At 45.9% G+C, this 18,369-nt stretch overlaps 1 protein-coding gene across 1 annotated transcript in view; it reads left to right on the forward strand.

Annotated features, from left to right (window-relative positions):
• Nucleotides 1-18,369, forward strand: part of LOC134662367 (uncharacterized) — a 63,424-nt gene that overhangs the window by 34,339 nt on the left and 10,716 nt on the right. Inside the window, exons 6-11 of the mRNA XM_063518571.1 lie at nucleotides 569-703; nucleotides 1,504-1,681; nucleotides 8,955-9,132; nucleotides 11,558-11,809; nucleotides 13,815-13,979; nucleotides 15,328-15,494. Coding sequence (XP_063374641.1) covers nucleotides 569-703; nucleotides 1,504-1,681; nucleotides 8,955-9,132; nucleotides 11,558-11,809; nucleotides 13,815-13,979; nucleotides 15,328-15,494 — 1,075 coding nt within the window. The remainder of the gene's footprint in view (nucleotides 1-568; nucleotides 704-1,503; nucleotides 1,682-8,954; nucleotides 9,133-11,557; nucleotides 11,810-13,814; nucleotides 13,980-15,327; nucleotides 15,495-18,369) is intronic.

Consider the following 18,369-nt stretch of genomic DNA (forward strand, 5'->3'; position numbering starts at 1 on the left):
GAAAATTGATGTGAAAACTGATTTTTGAAGGCAGTCCCGAAAGTACCGAAAATACCGGGAAATCCCGGTTCCATTTTTGCCCGGTACCGAAAATCCCGGTTCTTTTAAACAGTACCGGTTCTGCAATCCCTACTAAGTACATTATTTTAGTAAGAAAGCTCGTACAAAATCCGCAAAAACAGTCCAAATGCCTTCCGCTGAGTTACGTAAAATTTTCCCCAGGTAGGGGAAGCAGGGGACCATTGGGCAGTCGGGAGGCTCGGGCACCCTGTAAATCAGGACGATTTAAAGGTCCCCTGTCTCCCCTACAGTACACTCACCATGAGTTTTACGCGGCCTTAAACGCTAGCGACTGCGTGAACTCAAACGCAGTGAATCTCGCTTTCATCAATGTCAGTACGAGGCAGATGCATTTGTGAGTTAGTTTACGCAGTCGATGGCGAAAATGACAGTGTCAAACTCTTAGCAAGGAAGGATACAGGTGATATGAATTTATGGCGGAAACATTTCTAGTTTTATTCGGTTGTGCTGTATTAACGTTAGTGAAATGTCATAAATGTTGTTTTAGAGGGGCGTATTGGCCCTGGGACTGTGCGAGTACGGCTGCGGAGACCCCAACATGACGTGGGTGCGGACCGTGTACCCCACCACCTCCACCCCCATCAACATACCCAACATGTGGAACAAATACTTCAATTTCACTGTAAGTACATATTATAAAATTGTAGATGTTATATTATTATTATATTATATTGTTTAATACACTAGCAGCTGAAAGCTGATGCGTGTATATCACTGCACTTGTTTTTTTTTAACGATTAATGTTCATTTTTTTGTTTGTGTTTTGTTTTTTTGTTTTATAATGACACTGTTTTTTTTTAATTTATTAATTGTAGGTATCCGTCATATCCTTTATAAGCGACTTAAGGGGCCTCGCCTAGCGACATCTACCGTTAGTGTGTGTTGGAATTCCGGCAGGCAAAGAAGTGTAAGACTGTAGAGATGCCCCGAATAGTGGTTTTGGCCGAATACCGAATGTTCGGCCACTCTCTCGGCCGAATACCGAATATTCGGCATGAGATGCGAACATTGTGAGTCACAATTATTATGAAAACTGTTCGCCAACAAAGCACAACGTTTGCTAAGATATAATTATTTTTTGTAAAACAGAACTAATGAAAATGAATGTAGCTAGAGTCAATCAAATCAGACCCACGATAAAAATAAAATATTTCATAATCAACAAATGCTTAAAAAAGGGTCTTCCTATTCCTAAAATATTAAATATACCCAATTTTTGGCATTTTTTTTGTATAATTTTTCTTTTTAGTTAGGGGCAACAGATATTCGGTATTCGGCCGAATAGTAGGCAACATTCGGCCGAATACCGAATATTCGGCAAAGTGGCCGAATAGGCCGAATACCGAATAGTTGCCGAATATTCGTGGCATCTCTATAAGACTGTACCTTTATTCAGGAAACAATATAACTTTTTGCACCCAGCAGGTCGTTTCTGACGACGACGACTACGACATACAAGAGCACCCGCCGCACCTGTGCATCGACGGGCAATGCCACGTGTACATGAACTACAAGTCGCGCATGGTCGTGCCCATGGCCATCCAGCCGTACGACGAGCTGTACGACGACAACAACACGGCCTACTGCTCCTACCGCGTAGGTCAGTATGAACCACGTGCACATGAACTACAAGTCGCGCATGGTCGTGCCCATGGCCATCCAGCCGTACGACGAGCTGTACGACGACAACAACACGGCCTACTGCTCCTACCGCGTAGGTCAGTATGAACCACGTGCACATGAACTACAAGTCGCGCATGGTCGTGCCCATGGCCATCCAGCCGTACGACGAGCTATACGACGACAACAACACGGCCTACTGCTCCTACCGCGTAGGTCAGTATGAACCACGTGTACGTGAACTACAAGTCGCGCATGGTCGTGCCCATGGCCATCCAGCCGTACGACGAGCTGTACGACGACAACAACACGGCCTACTGCTCCTACCGCGTAGGTCAGTATGAACCACGTGCACATGAACTACAAGTCGCGCATGGTCGTGCCCATGGCCATCCAGCCGTACGACGAGCTGTACGACGACAACAACACGGCCTACTGCTCCTACCGCGTAGGTCAGTATGAACCACGTGCACATGAACTACAAGTCGCGCATGGTCGTGCCCATGGCCATCCAGCCGTACGACGAGCTGTACGACAACAACAACACGGCCTACTGCTCCTACCGCGTAGGTCAGTATGAACCACGTGTACGTGAACTACAAGTCGCGCATGATCGTGCCCATGGCCATCCAGCCGTACGACGAGCTATACGACGACAACAACACGGCCTACTGCTCCTACCGCGTAGGTCAGTATGAACCACGTGTACGTGAACTACAAGTCGCGCATGGTCGTGCCCATGGCCATCCAGCCGTACGACGAGCTGTACGACGACAACAACACGGCCTACTGCTCCTACCGCGTAGGTCAGTATGAACCACGTGCACATGAACTACAAGTCGCGCATGGTCGTGCCCATGGCCATCCAGCCGTACGACGAGCTGTACGACGACAACAACACGGCCTACTGCTCCTACCGCGTAGGTCAGTATGAACCACGTGTACATGAACTACAAGTCGCGCATGGTCGTGCCCATGGCCATCCAGCCGTACGACGAGCTATACGACGACAACAACACGGCCTACTGCTCCTACCGCGTAGGTCAGTATGAACCACGTGCACATGAACTACAAGTCGCGCATGGTCGTGCCCATGGCCATCCAGCCGTACGACGAGCTATACGACGACAACAACACGGCCTACTGCTCCTACCGCGTAGGTCAGTATGAACCACGTGTACGTGAACTACAAGTCGCGCATGGTCGTGCCCATGGCCATCCAGCCGTACGACGAGCTGTACGACGACAACAACACGGCCTACTGCTCCTACCGCGTAGGTCAGTATGAACCACGTGTACGTGAACTACAAGTCGCGCATGATCGTGCCCATGGCCATCCAGCCGTACGACGAGCTATACGACGACAACAACACGGCCTACTGCTCCTACCGCGTAGGTCAGTATGAACCACGTGCACATGAACTACAAGTCGCGCATGGTCGTGCCCATGGCCATCCAGCCGTACGACGAGCTATACGACGACAACAACACGGCCTACTGCTCCTACCGCGTAGGTCAGTATGAACCACGTGTACATGAACTACAAGTCGCGCATGGTCGTGCCCATGGCCATCCAGCCGTACGACGAGCTGTACGACGACAACAACACGGCCTACTGCTCCTACCGCGTAGGTCAGTATGAACCACGTGCACATGAACTACAAGTCGCGCATGGTCGTGCCCATGGCCATCCAGCCGTACGACGACAACAACATGGCCTACTGCTCCTACCGCGTAGGTCAGTATGAACCACGTGTACATGAACTACAAGTCGCGCATGGTCGTGCCCATGGCCATCCAGCCGTACGACGACAACAACACGGCCTACTGCTCCTACCGCGTAGGTCAGTATGAGCACTAAATTATGAAGGTTGCGAATAATTGTAAACCCTTGTAATCTTTAATTAAAGAATACTGGCAGCCCCATGCAACGTCGCGCGTGTCAGATATACTTTAATATAATCATTAATAAAATATAAAATAAGGATGCAATGTAGTATTTAATTAAGACCAGTTATTTATTGCTCAAAGTAATGTATTTATTATAGGGACAACTACAAGGTTTAGAATATAAAAATGGTAAACATTATTTAAGTAATATATTGATATAAGCAGATTATAAGTAAAAGTATATTGTAGACTTACTGAACATTTAATCGGCTTTAATAACCACATAATTCACAAAAATCTTAATATTGTATTGTTAAATTAGTCAAGTAAGTACGCTGCGTAATAAATATCTTATTGTGAGTACTGGCCACTTTAACGTACACACTTGACATAATTTAAAGCAGTAGTAAAAATCTAGCATTAAGGTACAGTTGGAATATACGTTACATAACACATTAAAAATCATGCCTATTAGTCATCAGAGGTTTATGTTCAAATTAAAGATTGTAACGAACATACCATCAGACTATAATACAAAGAAAACACATAAAATGGACACTTAACTTGGTTCCTTGTCGTTAGCTCTCCAACTCAAAAGTGAGCCACAACTGTCAGACACTCGCTTATATTTGATTAGACTTCACCCCTTCCACCACTTCTTGGTGGGAATAACAAGTAAGATGTTTCCTGCACATCCGGTTATCATAATAATTCAATTTAACAAATGTATTTGCTACATTTTGATTTAATTTATTATAGAATAATTAATCGCAAATTAATACGAATTTAATATCATGGCTTATTATTATAAGATACTTTATTTACGTTACTAATGTTCTGACAGTTATGGTCAAGAAATATACATAGAGGGTAGTTGTGTAAGTGTGTAAGTAAACAGCAGTTCTAACTTATTATTTCGATATACGTATTAGCTTAGCAAAAGTGGACTATTTCGTGAAAATTTAAGTGATCTTTGTTTTTATACTACGTATCTCACACGCGCGTTGTAAATGACATTAAACATCATTTTATATCTAATACCTTTAAACGAGCAATTCTTGTTTATTTATTTATATATACATATATATTTTATTTTATTTATTTTATTTTATTTATTTACACACATACAATTATCATTACAGGTTGCACCCAATGCGATAATGTAGCAAAATATTACATACAAATACACAAGTACCTATATCTAACAAATCATATTTTTACCTATTCAATATAACAAAGAGTTATTAAAGCTACTTTAGTGAATTCACTCGTAGTACATGAAAATAGGTCTATATGCGAGGCTATTAGGTTCAGGGTGCGCACGGCGCGCGTCAACGGCGCCTCGCGCAGCAGCTTGGTGCGCGCGCGCGGCACGGCCAGTAGCCCGGGCTGACGGCGCGCCACGCAAGCGCGCGGAACACAAATACCCACCGACCCCAATATATCCGCATTGTATATTTTTCCCCTAAGCAGCTTAAAGATGTATGTAACGAGTGCTAGCTCCCTTCTGACTTTCAGCTGATTGTATCCGACCATGCCTAAAATAAACAATGTCGGATACATCAGCGGATAAAACGGATAGACGCCGTATTGTCTCATATACATATACCTAATAAACTTATTCTGTATCCGCTCTAACATAAAAATATACTTTGCTTCGTGTGGAGCCCATATTTCAGCATTGTATTCTAGCTGGCTTCTAACCAACGCATTATACAAAGATGTTATAGCCTTCATATTTGTGAATCCATTAGCCGTCCTTAGTACAAAACCTAGATTCCTGAATGCTTTTTTACAAATATTCACAATGTGATTTCGAAACGTTAACTCAGTGTTAAAAGTGACTCCTAGATCCCTTACTTCTGAGACTCTAACCATCAAATCTCCATCTACCTTATAACTATTTTGAATGGGAGTACGCGCCCGAGAGAAAGAGATAGTCATACATTTTTTGGTATTGAACTGTAGAAGATTTTTCTTGCTCCACTGTACGACTCTGTCGATATCCGCCTGCAACGTTTTACAGTCATCACCAGTATTTACCGCCAGGGACAACTTAAGGTCATCTGCGAATAATAAACACTTAGCATCTTTTACCGTTTTAGGTAAGTCGTTTATCATTAATAAAAATTCGAGAGGCCCTAAATTGCTACCCTGACTTACGCCTGATCTAGTAAAATAAGGTTTCGATCTGTGCCCTTCATATTCTACATATTGCTGTCTGTCCCTCATATAGTCTGCAAAAAAACCAAGTAAGTGGGGGGTAAAACCGACGCCTGCCAACCTCGACAACAACACATCGTTATCGACGAGATCGAAAGCTTTTTTGAAGTCAAAGTAAGCAGTATCGGCTTGACCCCCACTATCTACTATAGGTATAATCTGCGCTACGTGACTCAGAAGATTGCTGGCCGTACTTCGTGTCGGACGAAACCCGTGTTGCGCATCCGCGAGCTGCGCGCTCACCTGCTCATATACTCGTTTGTGAATAGCCGATTCAAAAACCTTTGCCGGTGTTGACAGAACCGCCACGGGTCTATAATCCTCTGCCTTATCTCCCGATCCACCTTTCGGTACCGGTATCACTCGAGTAATTTTCCAAATTTCTGGGAATACTTCTAGCTTAAGACAGAGGTTGAAAATGTGCAATAGCGGCTCCGCCAGCACCATTCTACAGTCCCTAAATACGTACGAGGGAATACCATCCGGACCAGAAGATTTTTTTGGCTTAAGTTTTTGAAGGGCTCGCTGCACGTCCTGTAAATCTAGTCTGTCAACCTGAACCCGCGCCGCGCTGTTCTCAGTGCCCGCTGCCACTATTGCGGCGCTTACCTCCAACTTTGGCTTCGCCACGCTGTACACGGAGTGAAAATACCTAGCAAATTCATTACTTACTTGTTCACTGGACAAAGGTTCTCCATTAATTAATATTGTTTTCGTATCTCGGCTGCTTCTTTTAGATTTCATATAATTCCAAAATGATTTAGGATCTCTCGCCATATGACTCTGTACCCTATCTCGATAATGTTGATGCGCTTGCTTTATCTGATTTTTCAATCGAGCCCTGCACTGAGTAAACGCTTCGTAATCTACGGTTGATTTACTAGATTTATACTTTTTATGAAGGCTAGCTTTAACTTTGATGATATATATATATATATATATTTCGGGGATCTCGGAAACGGCTCTAACGATTTCGATGAAATTTGCTATACGGGGGTTTTCGGGGGCGAAAAATCGATCTAGCTAGGTCTCTGGGAAAACGCGCATTTTCGAGTTTTTATGTTTTACCCAGATATTTTTAGTTAACTGCGACACATTTCATGTCAGCGATAAAAGCTTGACAATGGCTTGACTTGCTCGTATTCCTGTGACAGATGTACGCGTATCACATTGACATAGTTTTTCTTGTCCATTGACATTTGACCGTGTATCTCTCCATAGAGAAAAAAAATACATAGAGTGCTCACTCCATACATCAGTTTTACGAGGGGCGTTCAAAATATTCTCGGTATTGATATCTTACGACCTCTTCTAAAATTTCTTTCGTTACTGGCCGCTAAGGTTTATTCATTGACATTAAAAAAAAGTATAATTCGAACCGAGATAGTCTTTTGTTTTTCTGCAATTGCTGAACAAACATGAACATCCTGTGCGAATTGACAATGTTAACTAAATTAGAACATCGATGCGTGATAAAATTCTTGACAAAACAGGGTAAAAATCAAAAAACCATAAAAGAGGAAATGGATTGTGTTTACCGTGAGTCTGCTCCTTCTTTATCTACCATTCAAAAGTGGTCAAGCGAGTTTAAACGCGGAAGGGAGAGTATTGAAGATGACCCTAGACCTGGCCGGCCTGTAGTAGCTACTTCACAAGAAAATATTGATAAAGTGGAAAAACTTATATTGGAAGATGGTCGAGTGAAGGTAAAATCTATAGCACAAGTAACCAATCTCTCTATTGGTACCGTACATGATATTATACATGACCATCTTAATATGTCAAAAGTAAGTGCAAGATGGGTTCCGCGAATGCTGACTCGGCTTCAAAAAGACATGCGTGTAGCTTGTTGTTCCGATTTTATTGACCTGTGCGGTGAAAATCCTGATGAGGTGCTGCAAAGAATAGTTACTGGAGATGAAACCTGGGTTCATCATTATGACCCAGAGAGTAAACAAGAGTCCATGCAGTGGCACATTAAGGGTTCAGCTCATCCCAAGAAATTGAAGGTCATCCCTTCAGCTGGCAAGGTCATGGCCACGATATTTTGGGATTGTGAAGGAGTATTACTAATCGATTATAAAGAAAAAGGTGTAAATATCACAGGACAGTACTACGCTAACATTCTACGTCAATTAAAGGATGTAATTAAAGAAAAGAGGCGAGGAAAGTTAACCAAAGGTATTCTGCTTCTGCATGACAACGCCCCCGTCTATACTGCTCATATTGCCAAGGCAGCTATTGTTGAACGTGGGTTTAAAACTGTTACTCACCCACCGTATAGTCCGGACTTAGCCCCCAGCGACTTCTTTTTGCTCCCCAATCTTAAAAAGGATCTGCGTGGAAATAAATTTTCTGACGATGAAGCATTGAAGGCGGCAGTGGAGGAGCATTTTTACACGAAAGATAAAAAATATTTTTACGAGGGATTAAAAAAAATAATTGATCGATCTTTTAAGTGTATGAACATAGGGGGGGAGTATATTGAAAAATAAAAATATCAAACTTTTCGTACTTGTTTGTTTTCATTCTCATACCGAGAATATTTTGAATACCCCTCGTAGTACTAAAAAGACTATTAGCATCTAGCATCGAGTAGCGGAACTATCAGTACTGCTACATCTATTGTCAAGTAGCAGTACTGATAGTTCCGCTACTCGATGCTAGATGTAGACACTGAAATTAATAGTCTGAACTGATGTATGGAGTGAGCACCCTTGTCTTACTATATTTCTCTATCTCCCTCATGAATTGAGAATATTGCATGGAAATGTATTTAAGAAAGAACTGACTAAATGGCTCCAATATCATTGCTTTTATACTATTAAGGACTATTTAAATTTCGAAATGTAATATTTAAATCATTCAGGACATAACTCTGACACCATCAATCTATTTTATTTTAGCTTAATTTTTTTAATGTGCAATTTATAAGTATTTCTATTTTTTATTTTATTTGTAATGAATTGACATTGTTTTATTAGGATTATTATAATTGTATTGCATATATGTACCTGATGTACCCGTATTATAATTTACAAACATTTTGCATGTTGGCTTTATAACTGTATTAAGACCAAATTGTAACGTATTCTAGCAAATAAATATTTCATTTCATATGATCTCTCGCGCGTACGCAGGAGGCGCGAGTTGCACGGTGCCTCCGGGCCGCGTGCCCGACAGCGAGGACTGCACCCCGACCGTGCGGTGCCAAGTGCTGGACCCCTACGACGAGACCGACTCCGTCATGGGCCACGCGGAGTGCAAGGTTTACACCGGGGACCCTACCGCCACGTTCTGGACATACTTCGTTATAAGGTATGTGTGTTGTATATGTGCCCGACAGCGAGGACTGCACCCCGACCGTGCGGTGCCAAGTGCTGGACCCCTACGACGAGACCGACTCCGTCATGGGCCACGCGGAGTGCAAGGTTTACACCGGGGACCCTACCGCCACGTTCTGGACATACTTCGTTATAAGGTATGTGTGTTGTATATGTGCCCGACAGCGAGGACTGCACCCCGACCGTGCGGTGCCAAGTGCTGGACCCCTACGACGAGACCGACTCCGTCATGGGCCACGCGGAGTGCAAGGTTTACACCGGGGACCCTACCGCCACGTTCTGGACATACTTCGTTATAAGGTATGTGTGTTGTATATGTGCCCGACAGCGAGGACTGCACCCCGACCGTGCGGTGCCAAGTGCTGGACCCCTACGACGAGACCGACTCCGTCATGGGCCACGCGGAGTGCAAGGTTTACACCGGGGACCCTACCGCCACGTTCTGGACATACTTCGTTATAAGGTATGTGTGTTGTATATGTGCCCGACAGCGAGGACTGCACCCCGACCATGCGGTGCCAAGTGCTGGACCCCTACGACGAGACCGACTCCGTCATGGGCCACGCGGAGTGCAAGGTTTACACCGGGGACCCTACCGCCACGTTCTGGACATACTTCGTTATAAGGTACAGTAAAACCCGCTTAATACGATCACGTTTAATACGATTTCCCGCATAATACGCCATTTTACGCCGGTCCCTGCAATTTTAGGCCTGTTTTCATACATTTTTTCACGGTTAATACGACTCGAGTCCCGCTTAATACGCCATCTAAAATTATACATTACTTATCCGTCCAATTACGTATCATCTGTACGTTTGTGTTTTTGTCATAACCGTCGTATTGTTATGCAATACGCTGTTAGCCAAAATTTTTTATGTGTTTATTACCTACCTTAGGTTTTTTGTTTCGTCTAATATCTTTTGTCGGGTCCTTATCGGCGTGAGAAGGCGATGCCATCTGCTTGACCGTTATGGAGCACGGAGTGCAAGCTATCGCTCCCAGATTTATTTGCAGCCAGTTTCTCCAAGACTTTCTAGTTGAGTCTATCGTTAGTGTTCCTAGATTATTTAACTTAACGTACTACCTACACTTAAGATCACATTCGCTCATTATCAACCATTATTATAGTTTTTTTTTGTTCACGTTTAATACGATTTCCCGTTTAAGACGCTTTTTTTGCTAGGTCCCCTCAGAATCGTCTTAAGCGGGTTCTACTGTATGTGTTTTGTATATGTGCCCGACGGCGAGGACTTTTGGCACATTGTTCGTGTCGATATTGTACCTCATCTCATAGTAGGTAACACAATTTCATAGCGTCGTACAATTTTTGCACCTACCGCATAGGTACAGACTTTAATTGTTGATCCATTTAAGGTCCAAGCTAATTTGGGTGTCAATGCTAACGGTATGAAATGTCCAATGTAAACTAAACCCCAAATGACTCAATAATGAAAGTCCATGAATGTACCCTACTATAGAAAACTATCCGAACGCGATCCGAAATTAAAGGTTTCAAGTTTTGGCGCGGCCGAAACCGATCCCGCGGCCGAAACATGATATTACGTCGAAACCGAAACTTCGGCTACTAGTTTTATTGTCTTGGGCAGTATTCACCATTTTTAATTTTAACAAGCAGAAACGTCTGCGATCGATGCTATCAAGCTTAGAATAAATTTAAAAGTGGAAAAATTACTGTCTCGGGTGAGACTTGAACTCACGGCCTCTGGATAGATACTCCAGCGCTCTGCCATCTGAGCCACCAAGACCTCATCCATAGCCAGCAAATCTTTCCACCATATCGGTCAAGGGGACCCGAGCGACATCTACCGTAAGAGCGTTACACTTCTTCACTTTTTAGTATTGACCATATTGTATTGATGAGCATTTAGGTTTAAGATGTTTATTTCTCAAAAGATTACAAGAATAATCACTTCCTGAGAAATACATGTTTACACTAACATAATACTAAGGAGAGGATAATTAATCATTATACAAAAATTACAAAGCCAATTCTAAACAACTAAGTATACAACTATCTAAAACTATTCTATTACTTATTAAATATAAAGCGGGTAGATATAAGCAACGAGACATGCATGCGCTGCTACTAAGTAGCATTATAACAGGATCGGTTAAACAAGACTGGTATCTAGTGGTTAACCGTCGGTTACGATCGGTGGGTTAATTACATTAACATTATAGTTTACACAAACATAATATTTTTGTATATATTTATCATTGTTTTTATATGTTTTTTTTAAATGTTATAGAGTTTTAGCGTTACCTATAATTATATTATATTTTAGTTTTACAAAGCTATAAATTAAAAATCAAGGTAAGTGTTAAAAATATATTGTATAAGCGCCTTTTTGAACATTTTCATGGATTTTGCGCAGGATCCTCTCGGACATATGGCCGACGGCGGCGCTAGCGCTGCTCGGCGCGGCGTGCGTGATCGCCACGCGCGAGACGTCCGTCGGGCGCGGCGACGTGGGCCGGCAGCTGGCCGCCGGGACGGTCGGCCTGGCCGTGTTCCCGCCCCTCGCCGGCCTGGCCTCGGACGCGATGCCTGACGACCCCTTCTTAGTGCCGTTCATCATGCACGCTGTCTTCATGCTGATTGGCGCTGCCATTTTATTGTTGGATAGGTAAGACTTTGTTGTCAATGACCTTCGGGACTATATGCCTGAGTTGCCTGACTATATTCCCGCCTATATAAGTAGCCGGTGTGGGTTTGGACGCGATACCTGACGACCCCTTCTTAGTGCCGTTTATCATGCACGCTGTCTTCATGCTGATTGGCGCTGCCATATTACTGTTGGATAGGTAAGATACGTTGTTAATGGACCTTCGGGACTATACAGACTGAATTGCCTGACTATATTCCCGCCTATATAAGTAGCCGGTGTGGGTTTGGACGCGATACCTGACGACCCCTTCTTAGTGCCGTTCATCATGCACGCTGTCTTCATGCTGATTGGCGCTGCCATATTACTGTTGGATAGGTAAGATACGTTGTTAATGGACCTTCGGGACTATACAGACTGAATTGCCTGACTATGTTCCCGCCTATATAAGTAGCCGGTGTGGGTTTGGACGCGATACCTGACGACCCCTTCTTAGTGCCGTTCATCATGCACGCTGTCTTCATGCTGATTGGCGCCGCCATTTTACTGTTGGACAGGTAAGATACGTTGTTAATTGACCTTCGGGACTATACTTCATGCTGATTGGCGCTGCCATATTACTGTTGGACAGGTAAGATACGTTGTTAATTGACCTTCGGGACTATACTCTTATGCCTGAATTGCCTGACTATATTCCCGCCTATATAAGTAGCCGGTGTGGGTTTGGACGCGATACCTGACGACCCCTTCTTGGTGCCGTTCATCATGCACGCTGTCTTCATGCTGATTGGCGCCGCCATTTTACTGTTAGACAGGTAAGATACGTTGTTAATTGACCTTCGGGACAATACTCGTATGCCTGAATTGCCTATGTTCCTGCCTATATAAGTAGCCGGTGTGGGTTTGGATGCGATACCTGACTACCCGATATTTGTGCCTCTTATCATGCACGAATATTGTCGTCACAGACCAGACTATTGAGAAATATGTAATGAGACTAATGAAAATGACGATGAGGATGACAGACACAGACATGAAGAACATAACATAACAATGAGCATAAACACGTCACTAGCCTTTCATAACTTCGTTCCAGCAGAGTGTTCCACGACACTCGCCATTTTTCTTTTTCCTTTTTATGTATAAAGTATTTATTGTAATCATTGGACATTTTAATAATTTAATTTTAGTTTTAGAATAAAGAATAAGATTTATATAGAGTGATGACAAATTCTATATTCTAGCAAATACGGTTACCTATTTAATTGTGATTATGAACGATTTTGGGATTTGACTTCAGGGCCAGGGGCATCTTCTTTAGATTTTAGGTATATTACTTTATCTTCCCGCTTGTAGCTGGCGACGTGTGACAACCCATATCTCGAGTGTGTAGGTATTTTATCTAATTTCGTATGAATATTACCATTATAACCATAGAAGGCTATTTGCTATTGTGTTCCAGTCATATAAACGGCCTAGAAATGGCCCATAGGTGCATATTGTTAGTGCAATAGGGATGTTGAATACACATGTTGAATTTTATAACAAAATCTAGTAAAATAGATAGCAAACGAGCAATTTATCACAATAATGTGGATAATAAAATAAAATATTGAAAAATTACAAAAATACAGGACCTGAAAGTTTCAAAATTTAAGTTTTTTTTAACTTCCAAAAACGATAAAAGTAAGGGTACCATTCGATTCCTTACATTTCACCAAAAAAAAAATTGTATAGCAACTATATACATAAACGCAATATTTCACCGACAAAAACGCAATTTTCTTGTTTTGTCCATACTACAACGTGGGCGATGACGTCACGGCCTCTGGCCGTTTTGTATAGGGCGTTTCGCGAGTGAAGTGCGACTGTCGGACTTTGACTACAATTTCTGACTTTTGTGTTACTTTAATGCAATGGGTCCCATATAGACATTTGATCCTAAAAACAAACCCGATCGATTGATACCATAAAAAAAATTAGTCATGTAGCCTATTGTCACGCGTAGGTACCTATTTGTTCGCAGCAACATGCCGCTGTCGACGCCGGAGTGGTGGTGGCACACGTCGACGGGCATGCTGGCGCTGCCCATGAACGCGGTGCGGCGCTACGGCGCCGAGACGGCCGCCATCTTCGCCGTCGTCACCCTGCTCGGCGTGCTGTGGAGCGGCATCGACTCCTACCTGCCTTGGTGAGTAGACCAGACTGTAGGTAGGTACACTGTGGGACCACAAAATAGATACAGTACAGAAATCAATCTACATACAAAGTGCGCTCGAGCAACGCACACATAGACACTGCTCACAGACACGATATCTCGGACCGGTTGGGACCAGTGCGAGCGCGAGTGTCAACCGCTTGAGACACGCATCTGTGAACTTTTTTGTGCAATAATGGAGAAACAAAAAAAAAGTTATTATAACTGTTCAGTGGACGGTTGTTTAAATTCAACATTAAACGGTGAATTGTCGTTTTTTAAGCTATACCAGTGGTTTCAGAGAGGTAAGTAGGTACCTATCTGCATGTATTTTCTGCATGCATGGTTCGTTTTAACGTTAAACAGAACAGTTAGGTAGGTAGGTAAGCACCCCGCCCCGGCCACTACTAGATACGAGTGCCACTATCACGATAGTTTTTTGTGCATAAATCATAGTTGACAACCCTAGAGCGACCGCCGAGCGTAGGTATGAAAAGTGAAGTACATACATGTGATTGACTTCTGTACTGTATCTATTTTGTGGTGGGACTGTACACCGTCGGACATGCACAAGACGTGGTGGTCACGCTGCTGGGCTGTGGGGTAGCGACTCGTACCGCACCCGCCTCGACGAGTAGACCACGCTGCATAGCACATGCTGTGGACGCCGGACCAGACTGGTGCTACAAATAAGTAATGTTCTTAAGTAGCGGTAGTTACGCGGGTGACTAGCAGGGGACAGCATAGAAGCACTTTATTTGTTGACGCGAAGTGTATATAGCTGTAAGTTTATACTTCCGACTGAGACCACAAGCTGGCACATGTGACACCACTGTATGAGGCAGCACCTGCGCATGGGCGTTAAGTGTCGAAGTTTAAGTTTTGTATTGAGGTTACAATTAGCGTAAATACATATATTGCTGTCCAACCCATTATGCGCTCAGAGCCGTCTTAAACTATGTTGGGGACCCTGGGCACATAAGAATTTGGGGCCCTTTTGGAAAGTCAAGAAAGCTAATTAAACTAACATGTTTCTACTATGATCTTCTATTTATTATGGGTAATCAAATATACTGTCACTGTCTGTCCTTGGGGGCCCCCTGAGGATGGGGGCCCTGGGCACGGGCCCCGTGTGCTCTTATGGTAAAGACGGTACTGCGGCGAGCAATGCCACTGCATGTTCGAGCGGTGGTCACTGTACAACTACCTTTGTGTCGCTCACCATACAAAATTATTGCTAAGGAAGTTTGAATCGAATTGCAATTTGAATTGGGTTGAATTTCATTTGTTTGAAAATTTTCCGGATCGGGCGGTATGAGGCTATACGAATTGATAATTTCAGGACGGTGAAGGATCTGAACGGCACGGCGACGGAGATGGGTCTGACGGCGACGGTCGGCGCGCTGCCGGCGCTCCCCGCGCTGTGGTGGGCCGAGGCGCTGGTGGACTACGTGGGCCACTCCAACATCTTCATCACGGCCTTCACCTTCTACTGCCTCCGATACACTGGTAACATTAACCTTCCTTCTATACACGAAATGGACTTGATTTAGATGGGTCTGACGGCGACGGTCGGCGCGCTGCCGGCGCTCCCCGCGCTGTGGTGGGCGGAAGCGCTGGTGGACTACGTGGGCCACTCCAACGTCTTCATCACGGCCTTCACCTTCTACTGCCTCCGATACACTGGTAACATTAACCTTCCTTCTACGCGGGAAATGGACTTGATTTAGATGGGTCTGACGGTGACTATTGGCGCGCTGCCGGCGCTCCCCGCGCTGTGGTGGGCGGAAGCGCTGGTGGACTACGTGGGCCACTCCAACGTCTTCATCACGGCCTTCACCTTCTACTGCCTCCGATACACTGGTAACATTAACCTTCCTTCTACGCGGGAAATGGACTTGATTTAGATGGGTCTGACGGTGACTATTGGCGCGCTGCCGGCGCTCCCCGCGCTGTGGTGGGCGGAAGCGCTGGTGGACTACGTGGGCCACTCCAACGTCTTCATCACGGCCTTCACCTTCTACTGCCTCCGATACACTGGTAACATTAACCTTCCTTCTACGCGGGAAATGGACTTGATTTAGATGGGTCTGACGGTGACTATTGGCGCGCTGCCGGCGCTCCCCGCGCTGTGGTGGGCGGAAGCGCTGGTGGACTACGTGGGCCACTCCAACGTCTTCATCACGGCCTTCACCTTCTACTGCCTCCGATACACTGGTAACATTAACCTTCCTTCTACGCGGGAAATGGACTTGATTTAGATGGGTCTGACGGTGACTATTGGCGCGCTGCCGGCGCTCCCCGCGCTGTGGTGGGCGGAAGCGTTGGTGGACTACGTAGGCCACTCCAACGTCTTCATCACGGCCTTCACCTTCTACTGCCTCCGATACACTGGTAACATTAACCTTCCTTCTACGCGGGAAATGGACTTGATTTAGATGGGTCTGACGGCGACGATCGGCGCGCTGCCGGCGCTCCCCGCGCTGTGGTGGGCGGAAGCGCTGGTGGACTACGTGGGCCACTCCAACATCTTCATCACGGCCTTCACCTTCTACTGCCTCCGATACACTGGTAACTATAACCTTCCTTCTACGCGGGAAATGGACTTGATTTAGATGGGTCTGACGGCGACGATCGGCGCGCTGCCGGCGCTCCCCGCGCTGTGGTGGGCGGAAGCGCTGGTGGACTACGTGGGCCACTCCAACATCTTCATCACGGCCTTCACCTTCTACTGCCTCCGATACACTGGTAACTATAACCTTCCTTCTACGCGGGAAATGGACTTGATTTAGATGGGTCTGACGGCGACGATCGGCGCGCTGCCGGCGCTCCCCGCGCTGTGGTGGGCGGAAGCGCTGGTGGACTACGTGGGCCACTCCAACATCTTCATCACGGCCTTCACCTTCTACTGCCTCCGATACACTGGTAACTATAACCTTCCTTCTACGCGGGAAATGGACTTGATTTAGATGGGTCTGACGGCGACGATCGGCGCGCTGCCGGCGCTCCCCGCGCTGTGGTGGGCGGAAGCGCTGGTGGACTACGTGGGCCACTCCAACATCTTCATCACGGCCTTCACCTTCTACTGCCTCCGATACACTGGTAACTATAACCTTCCTTCTACGCGGGAAATGGACTTGATTTAGATGGGTCTGACGGCGACGATCGGCGCGCTGCCGGCGCTCCCCGCGCTGTGGTGGGCGGAAGCGCTGGTGGACTACGTGGGCCACTCCAACATCTTCATCACGGCCTTCACCTTCTACTGCCTCCGATACACTGGTAACTATAACCTTCCTTCTACGCGGGAAATGGACTTGATTTAGATGGGTCTGACGGCGACGATCGGCGCGCTGCCGGCGCTCCCCGCGCTGTGGTGGGCGGAAGCGCTGGTGGACTACGTGGGCCACTCCAACATCTTCATCACGGCCTTCACCTTCTACTGCCTCCGATACACTGGTAACTATAACCTTCCTTCTACGCGGGAAATGGACTTGATTTAGATGGGTCTGACGGCGACGATCGGCGCGCTGCCGGCGCTCCCCGCGCTGTGGTGGGCGGAAGCGCTGGTGGACTACGTGGGCCACTCCAACATCTTCATCACGGCCTTCACCTTCTACTGCCTCCGATACACTGGTAACATTAACCTTCCTTCTATACACGAAATGGACTTGATTTAGATGGGTCTGACGGCGACGATCGGCGCGCTGCCGGCGCTCCCCGCGCTGTGGTGGGCGGAGGCGCTGGTGGACTACGTGGGCCACTCCAACATCTTCATCACGGCCTTCACCTTCTACTGCCTCCGATACACTGGTAACTATAACCTTCCTTCTATACACGAAATGGACTTGATTTAGATGGGTCTGACGGCGACGGTCGGCGCGCTGCCGGCGCTCCCCGCGCTGTGGTGGGCGGAAGCGCTGGTGGACTACGTGGGCCACTCCAACATCTTCATCACGGCCTTCACCTTCTACTGCCTCCGATACACTGGTAACATTAACCTTCCTTCTATACACGAAATGGACTTGATTTAGATGGGTCTGACGGCGACGGTCGGCGCGCTGCCGGCGCTCCCCGCGCTGTGGTGGGCCGAGGCGCTGGTGGACTACGTGGGCCACTCCAACGTCTTCATCACGGCCTTCACCTTCTACTGCCTCCGATACACTGGTAACATTAACCTTCCTTCTATACACGAAATGGACTTGATTTAGATGGGTCTGACGGTGACGGTCGGCGCGCTGCCGGCGCTCCCCGCGCTGTGGTGGGCGGAAGCGCTGGTGGACTACGTGGGCCACTCCAACATCTTCATCACGGCCTTCACCTTCTACTGCCTCCGATACACTGGTAACATTAACCTTCCTTCTATACACGAAATGGACTTGATTTA

Source organism: Cydia amplana, chromosome 3, assembly GCF_948474715.1.
Source record: "Cydia amplana chromosome 3, ilCydAmpl1.1, whole genome shotgun sequence".
NCBI lineage: Eukaryota > Metazoa > Arthropoda > Insecta > Lepidoptera > Tortricidae > Cydia > Cydia amplana.